This window comes from Monodelphis domestica, chromosome 7 (genome assembly GCF_027887165.1).
Source record: "Monodelphis domestica isolate mMonDom1 chromosome 7, mMonDom1.pri, whole genome shotgun sequence".
In the NCBI taxonomy this organism is placed as follows: domain Eukaryota; kingdom Metazoa; phylum Chordata; class Mammalia; order Didelphimorphia; family Didelphidae; genus Monodelphis; species Monodelphis domestica.
This window is the reverse complement of record NC_077233.1, coordinates 127,312,320-127,329,673: the sequence shown is the minus strand read 5'-3', so window position 1 is coordinate 127,329,673 and position 17,354 is coordinate 127,312,320. Positions and strand designations below refer to the sequence as shown.

At 33.9% G+C, this 17,354-nt stretch overlaps 1 protein-coding gene across 8 annotated transcripts in view; it reads left to right on the top strand.

The window, feature by feature from the left end:
* RIC1 (RIC1 homolog, RAB6A GEF complex partner 1) overlaps positions 1–17,354 on the top strand; it is a 181,853-nt gene that overhangs the window by 120,899 nt on the left and 43,600 nt on the right. For all 8 annotated transcript variants that reach the window (XM_056805439.1, XM_056805440.1, XM_056805441.1 and 5 more), the window contains 4 exons: positions 1,762–1,850; positions 3,791–3,935; positions 5,616–5,664; positions 15,802–15,954. In XM_056805439.1, coding sequence (XP_056661417.1) covers positions 1,762–1,850; positions 3,791–3,935; positions 5,616–5,664; positions 15,802–15,954 — 436 coding nt within the window. The remainder of the gene's footprint in view (positions 1–1,761; positions 1,851–3,790; positions 3,936–5,615; positions 5,665–15,801; positions 15,955–17,354) is intronic.

Below are 17,354 nucleotides of genomic sequence, written 5' to 3'. Positions count from 1 at the left end.
TGAAGGTGACACATTCTGAGCTGTATCTTTGGACAGAGCAACATCAATAAGACTTCAAATTCATTGAAGTCTTTGGTCTAAGGGAAGATACAGGAATTTGCTTCTTGACCTTTGCCATTCCACCTCTTTAGGCATCTGTATTTATCTGTAAAAGAAGAATCTGGACTAAATTCAATTCAAAAATATATGAGCATTTTTTATGTGCAATATAGTTCCTATCATAGGATATAAAGATAAAGTAAAAAAATGGTATCTGTCCTCAAGGAACTCTTCTCCTTGGGAAGGAATGCAACAATATCAGAAAAATAAATATCATGGAACCTAAGAAAGGAGAAAGCATTAACAATGAAGAATCTTATCAGGAAAGGTTTCCTTTAGGAAGTATCATCTAAGGCTAACCTTAAAGGAAACTAATGATTCCAGGAGACAGATTTAAGGAAGGAATATATTCTGGGAATATAAGACAAAACTTGGACTTTGGCATGAAGGCAAGAGGTGAAATGATACAGTTTGGGAAGAAGTAAATAGGCTACTTTGGCTACATCAGAGTAAAAGATTAATGAAATATGTCCCAGTAAGTCGTGTAGAGCAATTTAAATGTCAAAATGAGTAGTACCTATTTATGCTGGTGGCAATAGGAGGCCATCAAAGAGTCTTGCAGAATTAGAAATAAAGGTATCGAACAACATCATGGACATATTGGATTTAAAATTATAATTACTTTCCAGTAAAATATTGATAATACAATGCTGCTAGAGTTCAGAAGGTATTGTCTTCATGTATAAATTTGGGAGCCTTCAATGTAGAAATGATCATTGAATTTATAACAAACCTCTGGCCTTTTGCTATCATCTTTTTATTCTCTCCCACTTGGTGACTTCATCAGCTCCCCTGTATTAAATTATCATTTCAATGTAGATACTTTTCAAGTCTTTATATCTAAGTCTTAACTTTTCCATTAAGCTCCACTTTTGCATCTCAAAATTTTATTTAATTTTTCCAACTGGATAGCCTATAGTCATTTTTCTTAACCTTTCCAATAGATTTTGGCACACTTATGCAGTTATTTGTATCTTTTGCTCATCATGAGCACTGCAAGTAAAGACACAATCAGTGTCTCATGAAATTGAAGTGTTTTGCTGGCTTTGGGTGCACTTATAAAGTCCACCAATTCCTTGGTTTACCTCTTTAATGAGAACTTAGAAGCCATCCTTCCATTTATCTGCACCTTCCTTATATCCTCTCATTTTATTTATGGTGATAATGCCAATATTGATAGTATAATATATGGATGTAAAGCCCAATATATATGACAATTAAAAATAACCAATTTAAAATCCTTTCTAAGACATGTTTTAGTCTATTTTTATGATGAATGAAGCAAGATTAATGTAAAGTAACTGAACTGACCTTATTATTATCTTTTAAACCCTTATCTTATACACAATACTGTGTATTGGCTCCAAGGCAGAAAGGTGGTAAGGGCTAGGCAATGGGGTTTAAGTGACTTGCCCAGGGTCACACAACTGGGAAGTGTTTGAGGCCAGATTTGAATCTAAGACCTCCCATTTCTAGGCCTGACTCTCAATCCACTGAGCTACCCAGCTGCCCCCTTGACCTTATTTTTTAAGTATGCATGTTTATTGTGTCCCAGAAATTTAATTTTGTGAGCAATGACAATGTCACTTCTTATATTTAAGTTTGTGTAATTTTTTCATGTATAGTTGCCCCCCTCCTAAATGTTATCATTTACTTTTCCAGTGGATCTGTGCAAGTTTATACAATAGACAACGCCACTGGAGCCATGCAACTATCTCACAAATTGGAGCTAACACCAAAACAATATCCTGGTGAGTTATTTTTTATAGAATTTGTAAAACTTACTGGTCCTCATTTGTACCTTGTGCTCAATTTTTGACATCAGTTGAAGTGTTTATACAAAATTAAAATTTTTGATACTTTCATAGATAATGAGATCTCATTAGTATCCTAGTCTTTTAAGTAGAACTGATTTTAGTCTCCTCCTGGGTTTCATGGTGTCTGATTTTTATTTATATCCATAGATGGTTTATCTAATGGCTAGTGGACGTCTTCTGGTTGCTTTATTATGTTGTGGCACCTAGCTATCTCTCTGTAATTCCTTATTCTCATTATGAGTAGCCCACCTTTTTTTCCAGTCATATTTTTTATGAAGTGCATTAGTATTATTAAAAGAAAATTCTTACCCAATGACATGTTTAAATTAATATTTTATATTCAGTAGAATTTTATTATATCATGGCAGGTGGGTTTGAACATTTTTCTTCACACATCATATCTGTATGTCATAAAATCTTAAACGTAAGTTTAGTGATTAGTCTATCCTAACCCCAGTATTACAAAGAAATGCCAAAGTATCCTAGTTTCAGCTTTAAAATTTTTCACTAATCATGCTATGTGTTAAAACAAATTTTACTTATATAATAACATATAATGACTATGGGATATGTATTTTTTTAAAAAAAGATATAACTTGGGGATCTTAAATAATTTGGTCTCTACTTGGTAGTTGATGCTCTATTTACTTTTTTTTTTTTTAAGACCCTTACCTTCTGTCTTGGAGTCAATACTGTGTATTGGCTCCAAGGCAAAAGAGTGGTAAGGGCTAGGCAATGGGTTTAAGTGACTTGCCCAGGGTCACACAGCTGGAAAGTGTCTGAGGTCAGATTTGAACCTAGGACCTCCCATCTCTAGGCCTGGCTCTCAATCCACTGAGTTACCCAGCTACCCCCTCCATTTACTTATAAGATTCTTAAATTTTGATTTGTGATATTTAGGTAATTTTTATCCACTGACTGGCTATATGGTAGAATTTACTGGAGCTATGAAATATAGAGAATTGATTTACATGCTCTTGAAGATCCCTTTCGAGCCCTAATTCATTTGAACCAAGGAAATAAATATATCATGGATTATTAAAATATGCAAGTTATGTGTATCTCTTTGCTGTCCTATAATTGCTTGAATTAGTTACATTAAACTTAAAGTTTTACTCAGCAGATTCCTTTTTTCCTGTGTTGATTCAGTTTTATATCACTATCTTGGATAAGTAGAGAACAATGTCAATAATTCTGGGGTTTTGAACTCGGAATTTCTCTGGATTTGCATGTGCTTCCCACCTGGATCTTATCTTTAGAGACCCTAAATATTTATCTACTGGTCTCTATTGTGGGAAAGATATGTTTTATTGAAAATGTTGAAGATTAGCAGTATTAGAAATAATTTTTTTCTCTATAATGCTTATGTGATAGTATTAGTGTGCATACCAACTGAGGCATTATATATGAAATAACCTTACAGTGTTAAATAATTGGCAATTATCGTTATAATTAATAAGAGGAACCTCATTTTTTGGAACAAAACCAATTTTACTTAAATGGTTAAAAATAGACGTTAAAGAAGAGAATTTTTAAGCAATTATATGAAGAAAACTTTTTTGATGACAAAGGAACTAGAATTTTTTCATCTGAATTTCCTTTTGGAAAATTTTACATTAATATTACTAGAGCTTTTCCTTCATGGTAACTGGAGATATTACTGGACAGTACACACAAAAGAAAAGGCAACCTTCAAGAAATAGTACAGTTCATTTTACCTTGCTGAAGGTTACTTGGATAATCAATTGCAGAGCCAAATCTTATTTAATTCTAATTCCAGTATTTGTTTTATTCTACCATAATCTCTTATATATAATATATAAAAATTATATTTAGGAATCATTCTTTTTCCCTCTTTTAATATTTATTAATAGATATTTGGAACAAAACGGGAGCTGTTAAATTGATCAAGTGGTCTCCTGATAACAGTGTCGTAATGGTGACTTGGGAATATGGAGGCCTTTCTTTATGGAGTGTGTTTGGTGCCCAGTTGATTTGTACTCTTGGAGGAGATTTTGCGTGAGTGAATGAATTAATAACTGATATTAGACAAAATAACTGTGACTATTTTTTAAAAGACAAATGAAGTAATACCCTATATCCTGAGACTATCTTTATTGATTTGTTTCCCTCCTTTTCTAAATAATAATTTCTAAGGAATTGTCTTAGAGCTTTTCATTATTCATTATTATCTAAAAAGAAATTTTAAATATATCTCTGGAAACCTCCCTTTAAACAAGCAAGAAATTCTTTAAATTATATTATTTCACCCCAACAGGTAAGTATCATTGTTACTCTTGCCAAATTAAGCTCTACCAAAGAATTAGCATACCCCCTAAAATTGCCTAACATAATTTCTTAAAGCTGCTGTGAAGGATGAATTAGAGGGCATAGACTAGAAGCAGGGAGAACAACTAGAAGAGCTGCTGTATTCCTGGCAAGAGATAAGAGTCTGAATTAAAATAATGAGTGTGTGAATAGAGAGTAGAGGATATTTGCAAAAGATGCTTTGGAGGTAGAATTGAAAAGCCTTGGCAACTGGTTATAGAAGAGGTAAGGAAGAATAAGGAGTTGAGGAAAACCATAAAGTTCTGAAACCTAAATGACTGAATATATGATAATGCTGCTAATAGAAATAGGAAATTTGAGTTTGATATATCTATAGGACATCTACTGTCAATAATCCATTAGCTAGTTGATATCGTACTGGAGCCATCTTCAAAGATGATGGTGATAATTGACTACAGGGAAACTGATAGAGGGGAAAAATAAAATAGGGCCCATAAAAGAGTCTTAGAATCTTCCATATTTAGAAGATGAGATATGGATAATAATCCAGAAAAAGAGTTGTCAGATAGGAAGGGAGTTCAGAAAAGAACGTCTTTTGAAAAAAAAGTGGTCAACAGTGTCATATATTATAGAGATGTCAAAAAGGAGAAGAACTTCTAAAAAAGCTATTAGATTTGTGAAAAGATAGGTAATAACTTTGGGAAAGCCGTTTTTCTGGGGAGTGAGAAAAGAATGTAGATAAAAAGTATAGGCATCTTTTTCTAAGAGTTTAACTCGAGGGGGAAAGAGATTTAGGGTCATGTAGGATGAGAGTTTTAAATATATGAAAGGATCAGGTAAGGATTTTTTAAGGATGGAGAAATGAGTATTTTTAGGCAACATAGAATAAATTAGTTGATAAAAAATGATAAATTTGGAAGGGGCTAGATAATTGAAGAAGCAATCTGCTAGAAGAAACTGCAGTAGGATATTGTGCTGAGGGTATTTTACAAGAAATATATGAAATATATCATACAAATATATACAAAGTGAACTCAGCTTTTTTTCATCTCCAATATCCTCTGTTAGGTAAATATTAAAAGTTTACTGTGCATGGTCAACATGCAATTCCCTGAGCAAAAAGTTTCTTGTTCTCCTATGTAAACTGGCAAAAGAATTGTGCAATTTAAAATTATTAAAATAATTTAATCTTGAACTTAATACTCATTTTATAAAACATGAATTGTATAAATTTCTTTTTTTTTTTTAAAGTTGACAACTCTTCATCAAAGCCTGGAGATTAAAATGAGAAAAGTCTGCAAGATGTCTAGGGCTTTTGAGATAAAAAGGAGGGATTAGGAGTAGGTCATAGTGAATAGCCTTTATTTTCTCCATAAGATATGATTCTATAAGACTTTTTTTTTCTTTCAGTTACCGGTCTGATGGTACCAAGAAGGAGCCTCTTAAGATCAGCTCTATGGTAAATATTCCTTAAAAATTAGCAACTATGTGAGAAGTCTAGATTATAATTTATCATATGTGGTGTTTATATGATTTAGTATTCTGCCAGAATCCAAATAAATTCTTCATTTAATTCTTTGATTGACTAAAACCATTAGGAGGGAGGGGGATGTCAATGGGAAAACCTAGTCATTCTTTCATATTTAAATTTTTATTCTTTTTTTTTTTAAACCCTTACTTTCCATCTTGGAGTCAATACTGTGTATTGGTTCCACAGCAGAATAGTGGTAAGGGCTAGGCAATGGGGGTTAAGTGACTTGCCCAGGGTCCCACAGCTGGGAAGTGTCTGAGGCCAGATTTGAACCTAGGACCTCCCATCTCTAGGCCTGACTCTCAATCCACTGAGCCACCCAGCTGCTCCCTAATTTTTTATTCTTGTTAGTGGCATCAACCCCCCCCCCACACACACACACACAAAAAAGAACTATCAAAGTAGTTATATGTCCTGTCACTCACTTGGGACCTGTACTAGCCACAATCTAAACTGACTGTGGGAAGCCTAGATGATAAGAACCAAAAACTAGGGTACCTGGGAGTAGCCTAGTTACAAAAGGAGGAACCAAGAAAACCAAAAATATTCTTAAAACTTGATTATATCTGCTAATTCGATCTAAAATAATCAAGAGGTGTTTGAAGGTTTATGGTTCAGTCTGGGACAGAGGTCAGCAAAGGGATTTCTTGAAGACAGGCTATAAGGGACAAGGGTCATTTCCCCGTTCTGGTCATGGCAATACCACCATTAACTATAAAAAGGGACAAAAGGAATCTGGCTTAAGAATGGCCCTCTTTTTCCTCAGGTAGGAAGGTGACAAAGGGACCAATATATGGACAATTGAGTAGCTTCTAAGAGTGTCTCCCATCAACAAGAAGCATTTGATGGCCAATAGACTAAGACTCCAGCTTTGGCAAAAATCAAAGATAAAAAATTCTCTCATTTCCCATACTCTTTATCATGACTTTCAAGTCCTGGGCATCTAAGGTAGTCTTCAGTAACCTTTTTCTCTTTCCATGAAAGATTCCTTTGCACCAGGCCCGTTCTTGCATAGCTTCCTTGATAGAAAAGAAAACATGAGAAATCTATAACCAGATTCTGAAGTAGGAACTCATTAACTTTGGGTATTTGTTCATGTTCATGTACAAGACTAAATGATGCTATCTGTCACAGCAGATATTCAGTAATTTAGGCTGACTGAAATGTTTTTATGGGCCTAAAAATTGTTTTATATTTGTGCTTAGAACAATATAAGAAGGTAACTCATTAGCTACTTTTTAACAACATCTTTTACCATTCTATTAAAATCCACTTGAAGCAAGTAAAAATATATAAGCCACATTTGCTAAGGAAATATAGTTGGCCTTCCTAACCAGCTTATCAAGGTTTGTAAACCTGGCAGTGAAACCAATCACACTTTGTTTAAAGAAATAAACCAAAATAAAATAATAAATTAAAATAATAAATAATAATAATGATACTAAACAAAAATTCCAATTGAATATCCTCTTATAAAACCAAAACCATATTTTTTCTTTTTTTTTTTAATTTAATTTTACTTTTTTTGGTTACAATACTCATTGTATTTCCCTCCACCCACCCTTCCCGCAGCCGACACTCAATTTCATTGGGTATTACTTGTGTCCTTAATCAGAACCTATTTCAATGATGATGTTTGCACTAGGATGTTCATTTAGAGTCTACATCCCCAACCATATCCCTTCGACCCATGTTTTCAAGCAGTTGTTTTTCTTCAGTGTTTTTACTCCCACAGTGTTTCCTCTGAATATGGATAGTGGTTTTTCTTGTAGATTCCTCCAAGTTGTTCAGGATCACTGCATTTCCACTAATGGAGAATTCTATTACATTACATTATTTATTTAGTGCCATACCTATTGAACAACCAAAAACTTTTTTACTGGATTAGAAAAAAAAACATAAAGTTCATTTGGAAGAACAAAAGATCAATGATATCCAGGGAAATCATGGAAAAAATGCAAATGAAGGAGGCCTTGCAGTTCCAGATCTCAAACTATACTATAAAGCAGTTGTCATCAAAACCAAGCAAGAGCTAGAAAAAAAACACAAATTTAAAAATCAATTTTTTCCATTTGAATTAGTTTATTTAGTCAATTTAGAACATTATTCCTTGGTTACAATAATCACATTATTTCTCTCCCTCCCCTCCACCCACCCTTCCCGCAGCCAATGTACAGTTTCATTGGGTATTACTTGTGTCCTTGATCAGAACCTATTTCCATGTTGTTGATATTTGCACTAGGATGTTCCAAAACCATGTTTTTTAAAATGCTTGCTCAGGCACATATTAGTTCACCATTGATAAATTTCAATGCTAAAAGTTTTATCGTGAAATTTCTGTTTCAGAAAAGTTTTAAAAATTAAATTCACAAATTAAAATTCAAGTTCAAACTCCTCAGTTCTCCTTGTGGAGAATGAGATTTTGAGAATCTAAAAACAAAATCTTTTAATTTCCCTTTAACTTCTTATTAACAACCATAACCATACTGCACATGTATTGGATATTTCACTCACATTAAGTATTATCTTTAAATTTTATTTCAGATTCCTTTAAATTTATTCCAAGAAAAGATCACATCCAAGTGACTGTTTGAGATACTGAGATCAGAAGTCATTCTTTTCTACTGACAACTAGATTAACTTAATCAAAATAAACTCACTAAATCTCTACTACATAGATTTATATCTTTGTTTCACAAATTACTATAGCATTTTCCAATTATTTTGATCACTTCATATTTTCAAAGGCCTCATAAGAAGTAGTAGGTAAATGACAAACTCATTATTCATTCACTTTATTGCATAAATGACTAAAATTCTATATACTTCCATGTTCAATTCCTGTGTTTCAACATCAACCTATTGGTGAATGTATTCACCTTTGTGATTATAGAAAACTTGGCATAACAGGAGAAAAAGAGGGACAAAAACCAAGGGAGACGTGCTCCTTTAATTTGTAGTAGTAATGCCAGGCAGCAACTGGCTATAATGCATATCCATGTATAGCTCTTGCCAGGTGTAAAAGTGAAATTCCATTCTAGGGAATCTAGCTGAGCACTCTCTCAGATTTCCCCAGAGACAGAACTATACTCATTTCTCCCAGAAGATTCATTCCCCCATTAGGGCACCTGATATCATAGACCAATTTGTTCAATAGCATTTCTTCCAATTATATTCCCAAAAATTTAAACTTCAAATCATAATTTTTTTAAATCATGTTTAGGATTAAATATAACCATCTCCTACTATTACAACTATATCCATAAAAATCAGGCTCCATGATTCTTTCCTAAATTCTGACATCAGATTGAGAAAGAATTACATTTTGCAATTCTACATGCATAATGAATGCATGATAAAGTACCCAAACTTTGAAAAGCACTGTGGGCAACATGTTTGTTACAAATCCCCAAAATAACAGATATTAAGTTATATTGAATTGACAACAAAATAAACATAACTGAGATGAAACTCTCCTATTTCAATTAGCTGTGAGGACTAGTAGCTTTTTATTTAACATTTCTGACTTTTCTAGTTCTCAGGTTAGAGTAATTGTCAATCTAGTTTGTTGTTGTTGTTTTAATTCTGAGTTTTATGAAACCAGATAAAGAAGCGGTTCAATATACTCCATTGGAGCTACTGGCATCATAGACCAATTTGTTCCTGTATTTCTTTCAATTACACTCCCATATATTTTAACCTCAAATGTATCCCACCCCCTCAATTTCCAATCCTTAACCACTACAAAGAGCTGCTAGTATTGCTGGGTCTAAGGGTATACATAGTTTTATAACTCTGGGTATAGTTCCAAATTGCCCTCCAAAATGGTTGGATTGGTTCACAGCTCTACCAACAGTGGATTGGTGTGGCCATTTCTCCATACTCCTTCAACGTTTGTAATTTTGCCCTTTTGTCATTTTAGCCACTTTGATGAGTGTGAGATCAGAGAGAGAGAGAGAGAAGAGAGAAGTCTATGTGTGTCTTTCTTTGATTTCTTTTCCCCAAAACTTGTATCTATGCAAGTTATTTTTTTAATTTTATTGCTCCTTGTTGTATTGTTTGTTCTTATTCCACTGATCTACCTTTCTGTTTTTTATCTACTACCAGATAGTTTTGATAATTACTGGTTTAAAATGCAATTTAAAATCTGGTGGTATTAGACTTTCTTCCTCTAATTTTTTTTTCATTCTTTTGATATTCTTGATCTTTTGTTCTCCAAACTGAATTTTACTATTTTTTAGCTCAATAAATTTTGTTGTTGTTAATTTAATTGGGATTCCATTAAATAGTAGATTAGTTTTGTCAAGATTGTCATTTTAAATATATTGGCTTTGCCCATCTGAAAAATTAATATTTCTCCAATTATTTAGATCTGACTTTATTTGTATAAGGTGTTTTATAATTATATTCATATAGTTTCTGGATTGGTTTTGGCATCTATACTCCCAATTGTTTTACATAGTTGTCATTGAAAAACCTTTTTCTATCTCTTCTTGCAGGACTTTGTTGGTAGTATATGAAAATACTAATAATTTATGTAGTTTTATTTTATAACCTGCTACTTTGCTAAAATTATTGAAAGTTTCAACTGGGATTGTTGAATGTTTAGGAATTTAGTTGAATGTTGGATGTCTAGGGATTTCCACATATACCATCATGTCTTCTGCAAAGAGTTTTATTACCTCTTTGCCCATTCTGATTCTTTCCATTTCTTTTTCTTCTCTTATTGTTATTGCTAGCATTTCTAATACTATGTTAAATAACATTAATGATTATGGACATCCTTGTTTCACTCCTAATCCAGCTTCTTCCCATTATAAATAAAACTTGCTGATGGTTTTAGGTAGATGCTTTGTATTGTTTTAAGGAAAAAATATCCATTTATACCTATGCTTTATAGGGTTTTAATTAGGAATGAGTGTTTTATTTTGTTAAAGGCTTTTCCTGCATCTATTGAAATGATCATATGGTTTTTGTTATTGATATTATGTTGATAGTTTTTCTTATTTTTAAACCATCCATGCATTCCTGGTAGAACTCCTGCTTGGTCACAACATATAATCTTTGTGACATGTTACCTACAGTCTTCTAGCTAGTATTTTATTTAGTACTTTTGCATCTGATTGCCTGTCTTAAAAAGATACATCACAAATCAGGGTAGATAACACTAGAATTCTAAGGGGAAAACAGCAAGACCAAATTCTATAGCTGGCTCAGGAACAAGTATTGAAGGAGATCTAATAGACAAATGGAAGGGAGAGCAAAGAGGATAGTTAACCCTATTAGAAGTCATCTAACTTGGTGAGGTCTTCTCCATTTTGCTGTAATGGGTCCTTGAACTAGTGTTTTCTATTAATTCCCGAAATTTCTCACTATAGGGTGACTTTGTCTGGGGGGTTTGGCTTCCTAAGAAATGACTGGGCTATTGGATGGTGAGGGCCTCCATGGTTTGTGTCCTCTGCAACTGAACTAAAAGGAGATAAATAAGAAATTTATCAAGTTTAACTTTAATCATTTTTCATGTCTTCTGCCAGACTTAAGGATTGGGAGTGGTAGGTACCCAGGTTCTGTCACTAGGGAATCCTCAGGTGGAAAAATTCTTTCTAGCAATAGCCTGTGCAATAACTCCACCCCCACCCCCATTTCCCCAGCTCCCCACACCCCCCCAAAAATCCTAGACCTAGGGGGATGGACACTGAGTAAAATCCTTCTTCCTGGTAACAGCATTATTAAGGAAAAGCTTAAGATCATTTTAAAATCAGAATAAAGCCCTTGAAATTATAATGGATAGCTTTTATATTGCTAAAGAGTATAGGCATAGCTACCCATCTAAACTTCATTTGCAACAAGTTAATCTGCAAGGGTCCCACATTCTACAAATGGAATTCCTAGTTAGTCAAAACAAAATTCAAATGCAAGTAAAGCAATGTATTGTACCCCTCTGGCACTCCCCATTAAGCAAATATGTCCCTGGAGGTCAATTAGTTATAACAAAAACTGAGTCCAATTTCTCTTAAAATGAAAAGGCACTAATTATAACTAACTATACACACAGAATAATAAATGATTTATGTAGTTAGCTTTTCTTCTCATGGTTGAATGACAGAAAAACAAAATGAAGAGAATAAATGGTAGCACAAAATGAAGTCTTTGTTCTTAAAATTAAAATATCTAATTGACCCTTCTGAGCCTTAAACATAAATTGATTCTATTTTAGACTATTATTACCATAAATATGTCCATGTCTATCTTATGGACAATTAAAAATCAAAATTACATTAAAAACCTTAATTTTCAAAGTAATACTAACAGTATTCTCTTATTCTATAACCTAAAAGTATCTATGTTTAATAGAATTTACTATTTTAATCATAGCCATCAAATTAAGCATTTTTACTCAGTGTACAAATCAGTAAACTAAAGACTGTAAGACCATGTATCTCATAATTTTCATTTATTCAGTATTATTCGTTATAAGGCCTAAATATTTCACATACTTTATTAGGGACTACAATTCTCAGTTCTTTGAAGGGACACTCCCTTACTTTTAGTTCCAACTTAACTTATCTGGACCTCTTTGAAGTCATATTCTGACTTTAATCTTTCCCTTACTTCATTGAAGAGGGGTCGTATTGGAAATTCGTAACCTGATTCTAAGGAACCAAATCCTCTTCAGAGCTGTCCGACCCCATTTCTTACCTTTTCACTCTACTCTGTTCCAATGGCTCCAAGAAGAAAAAAAAAATTGTCTTTGTATCAGCAGAAGCTGCTTCCATGAAGAGCTTGGGCTGTTCCATTAAAAGTTTCACAGTGGTCTTTAACCATTAGTTAATTTCGTATTTTAGTAAATTAGTATTCCATTTGCAATAGTCAGTGAAGTCTGAAATTTGCCAAATCCAAATTAACTTTCTTAGACTCCAGAACAATACATGTCACTCAGAAAAGCCCTGGGTTGAAGAAAAACATTTCCTTGATCACATGGTTTGATGGGAATATGATTAGTGATGTAGACTCTAAATGATCACTCTATTGCAAATATTAATAGCATAGAAATAGGTCTTGATCAATGATACATGTACAGCCTAGTTGAATTGCTCGTTGGCTATGAGAGAGAGGAGGGGAGGGAAAGAACACAAATCGTGTAACCATGGAAAATATTCTAAATTAATTAGATACATTTTTAAAATAGAATCGCCTTGTCTTCTCCAGGCAGAATAAGCAATACTTTAAAATTTTGAAATTATAGTCTCCAAATCAAGAGCTCTGTGATAAAGATCCATCTTATTATTGGTATCATTAAAAAGTGAAAAGCACTATCGATCTACAATATTATCCATCTTCATCATTCCACAAGCTATAAGGAAAAAAGTATAATATAAACATGAGTCCCAGACCTTTCCTTTGACTCCTGCTGGAAAGTTATGGATCAACAGTTAGCACAGTTTCAATCATTAGTGACTAACATTTAAATTGCAAGTATTTGAAGTTGTTATGGAGAAACCTCCATCTAGGAAATACATTAGAAATACAATATAGAGAAAACCCAGAACTTAAATTCTTAAACTTCTATAAGAAGCTTTTTTAAAAAACCACCCTTATTACCAAAAAAACCCTTTTGTTATAGCATTATATACCATGCAGAACTTTCCTCCCGTTTTATTTGGCCCAAAGCAATTAACAGATTTAGATTAAACATAATTTTCAGATTTTAATGTTGAAGTTTACTCTAGCACTCCAGATTAACATCCTTTCAAAGCTTGTCAGCCATTTAAACTGATACTTTCTCAGTACTATTTGCATCTCATTTATGCCACACCCTCCTCTCTCTCCTTCCCCATAGGATATGAGTGGGGAAAGACAAACATCTTGTTTTACTTAAAGACTTACAAACACATACATATATACATGCTCACCACAGACAAATGACAAATCAAACACAAACAAAAAATATTTCTCCGGGTAGCTGACCTTTCAAATCAAAGGGTCTATCAGAGTGACCACATAGGCTCCCAGGAGCCCAAGGATGGCAACTGTACCTACCACATGGTCCATAATCTAAAGTCACATACCTGGAAGGCATTCTCAGCAGAATATGGTAGAATGGACCCCCAAATTGCCCATGGGCCTTTACCAAACCTTCCAGTAAAGAACCAACAATTATTCCAGTTAAATGGCTTTTTGAGTACAGATTCTGATAGCTTACTCACCTAAGCTGGCCTGCGTTGAATCTGGACAGGAACATTCCAGCCAGCCAAGAGTCCAAGGGAAATTCGAGCAGGCAGATCGGTGGGAGACTTTGAAATCCTGGATGAGCCTCCAAATATAAATATAAATGTAAACCTGAAAAAATAGTGAACTACCAAAGAAGTTATAATAATGGTCTTTAATTGAGGTAGAAAGATTCAGTTGGGATCCATTGAACTATAGAATGCAATGTAATTATATAGATTGAATCAATACTGTGTATTGGCTCCAAGGCAGAAGAGTGGTAAGGGCTAGGCAATGGGGGTCAAGTGACTTGCCCAGGGTCACACAACTGGGTATAGATTTTTGAAGAAGGGCTTATGCCCTGTTTGTTACTCACTTGAGATCTGCACTAGCCATGGTCTAAACTGACTGTAAGGCCTAGATCAGTGATGGCAAATACTGAGTACCCAAACTGCAACCCTCATGCAGCATGTGAAGGCCCCCCTCCCTTACCCCAGACAGGGGAGGGAGGAAGTGCACCCATTGAGAATCTGGGCAAAAGGGCGGATCATGTGAGAAATGCCCTCTGGCCCAGTAGCAAGGGGAAAGGGAGCAGCCCTATCAGGCACACATGTTGTACATTCACCAACATGGACCTAGATGATATAGCCAAAAGCTAAGGTGCCTGGGAGTAGCCTAGATACAAAAGAAGAAACTGAAAAAAACAAAAAGAGTACTTAAGACTTGCTTATAGCTGCTAATTCCATCTAAAGTAATCAAGGAACTTGAGGATTTATGATTCAGTCTGGAACAAGGGTCAGCAAAGAGATTTGTTGAAGACAGGCTAGAAGGAACAAGGGTTGGTTTGGAGTTTTATAAAACCAGGTTCTCAGTGACAGTATGTGGTAGAGACAGGAAGCCAGAGAAGTTCCATTTTTACCTATCAATACAAGTAACTCATGTAGGGAAGAGTTTGTTGTAAAGATGTATCTTTTTTATTTGAATACCTCCATATCTTTGTGATCCTTTTATACCTATTTTTTTCATTCTCTCCTTTCATATAACAGGCACAAAATTAAATAAATGTTGGGCATATTGCCTTTAGGGTCATGTTTTCTTGAATGTTACTATCATTCTGTTATTTTAAAATATATTGAATATCCTTTAAGGTTTTATAGAAATCAGTTGGATTAAACACTCTTATCTATAATGTCAGTCATAAATTTATATAACCCCACCATTTGTAAGCATGCATAATCCGATAAGAATTATGGAAGCATTTCTTCTAGGAAGAAAAAGGGAGACTTGTCCCTATCATCTTTTCTAGATAATGAATCTTTCTAAATAGTACTTCCATGGCTGCATGTTCTCTCTCATTCAGTGCGCTGGGGGTTTGGGGATCAGGGATAAAAGAAACTATGTATTTTGGATAAAGGATAAAAGAAAACATCTAGCAAAAAAGGTTTTGTTATTTATTTGATTATTTGTGCCTTGGACTTTTTTACTAATTTAAACTAATTAGGGCAGAAAAGATAATTTTGTAATCTCTAATTACCTTTTCCTATAATCCAATTAAGCAATTTAAATAAGAGAAAATTTTCCTGATAATGAAAGCCTGGTTTTGGTGATATATGTGTTGTTTGTATTTTGTTCCACTATCCCAGATACAAGGAAAGAAATGTGACTCCTACCAAAAAAAATGAATTTTAATGTAGGGTGCAAGTGATTCCAAACCATGTTGATTTTAACAACCTTTTGTAATCATCCTGAAGTCATGAACAATTCTGGCATCAAGTAGTATGAGAATGTTCAAAGTTAAGATTTGATGGAAAAAGCTTTTTTGCTGATCAAGTAATTTTTGTTTCTTTTTCATGCAAGAGTTGGGGTGCAGAAGGATATCACCTGTGGGTAATTAGTGGATTTGGTTCTCAAAATGCTGATGTTGAGTCTGACATCAAGAATACAGCTAATCAGCCTGGCATTCTACAATTTCAATTCATCAAAAGTGCACTCACTGTTAACCCTTGTATGGTAAGTAGGAATATATGACCGTTAACATTTAAAGAGATTTTTTTTTCAGTTATCTTTTGGGGCTCTTCATGTTTTTTTAATGTCATTGTATATTGTTAAAATCTTGAACCACTCTATAGTGGTTTGGTTTTCTAGCTTCTTTAAAGTTATACTGGATATTTTTTCTGAGTCCATTATATCCTTTTATATGCTTGTAAGTTCAGTAAGAACAAGGTAGAAATTTCGCATTGAGGGAGTATTCTATCCTATTTCTTCTTCTATAGACAGTAACCCTCATTTAAGGTCTCAAAGCTATAAAAGCTTCTGTAAGATTTTGTGCATCCTGGTCAAGCAGAAGTATTTATTTGCAAATTTTCATGTGAAAACAAAACTATTCCTTCCCCTCATAAAAAAAATTCCATCTTCCAAGAACTTTGGATTTTTAAAATGCTATTTTAAAGTTATCCATAACCATCTGCCTTACAAGATTCATACTAACTCAGGTTCCTCCTTTGCCTCAGGAATCATAAGATATTTGGTGCAATTCAGATTGAAGCCAGGTCTGAAAATAGCTTCTTCTCAGAACCATTCCTGCAATTTCAACTCAGTGCTTCCCAGAAAAACAAAGAGAAACTCATGGAAAAAGAGTACTGACTTTATTACAAATAAAACATATCAAAGTGAGAGTAACTTGGACTTCCTTTTGTACTAGGGAGAATAGTTTTGAAAGGCAAAATTCTAACCTGCTAAGTAATACTTTTTTAAACTTGAAAAACATAGCCTTGAATAATTATGTTTCTTATTTTTTAGATTATTTTTAATTAAAATATTTTCATTTAACAAGCATTTTCCCCCCTTTCCTATGATTTCCTCCTTTCTGGGGAAAAAAAAAAGAAAATCAGAACTCTTGTAACAAATTCCATAGTCATACAAACTTGACGTGACCTCTTCTTATACCTTACTCCACTTTACACGCTATAATCCACAATACTGCATTCCTTACTGTTTCTTGCCTTAAAATATTCCATCTTCTGACTTCATACTTTTTTTCCATTTGAATTAGTTTATTTAGTTAATTTAGAACATTATTCCATGGTTACAATAATCACATTATTTCTCCCCCTCCCCTCCACCCAACTTCCCGCAGCCAATGCTCAATTTCATTAGGTATTTATTACTTGTGTCCTTGATCAGACCCTATTTCCATGTTGCTGACATTTGCACTAGGATGTTCATTTAGAGTCTACATCCCCAATCATATCTCCTTCGACCCATGTATTCAAGCAGTTGTTTTTCTTTGGTGTTTTTACTACCACAGTATTTCCTCTGAATGTGATAGTGGGTTTTCTCGTAGATTCCTCCAAGTGGTTCAGGGTCACTACATTGCCACTAATGGAGAAGTCTATTACATGCAATTGTAC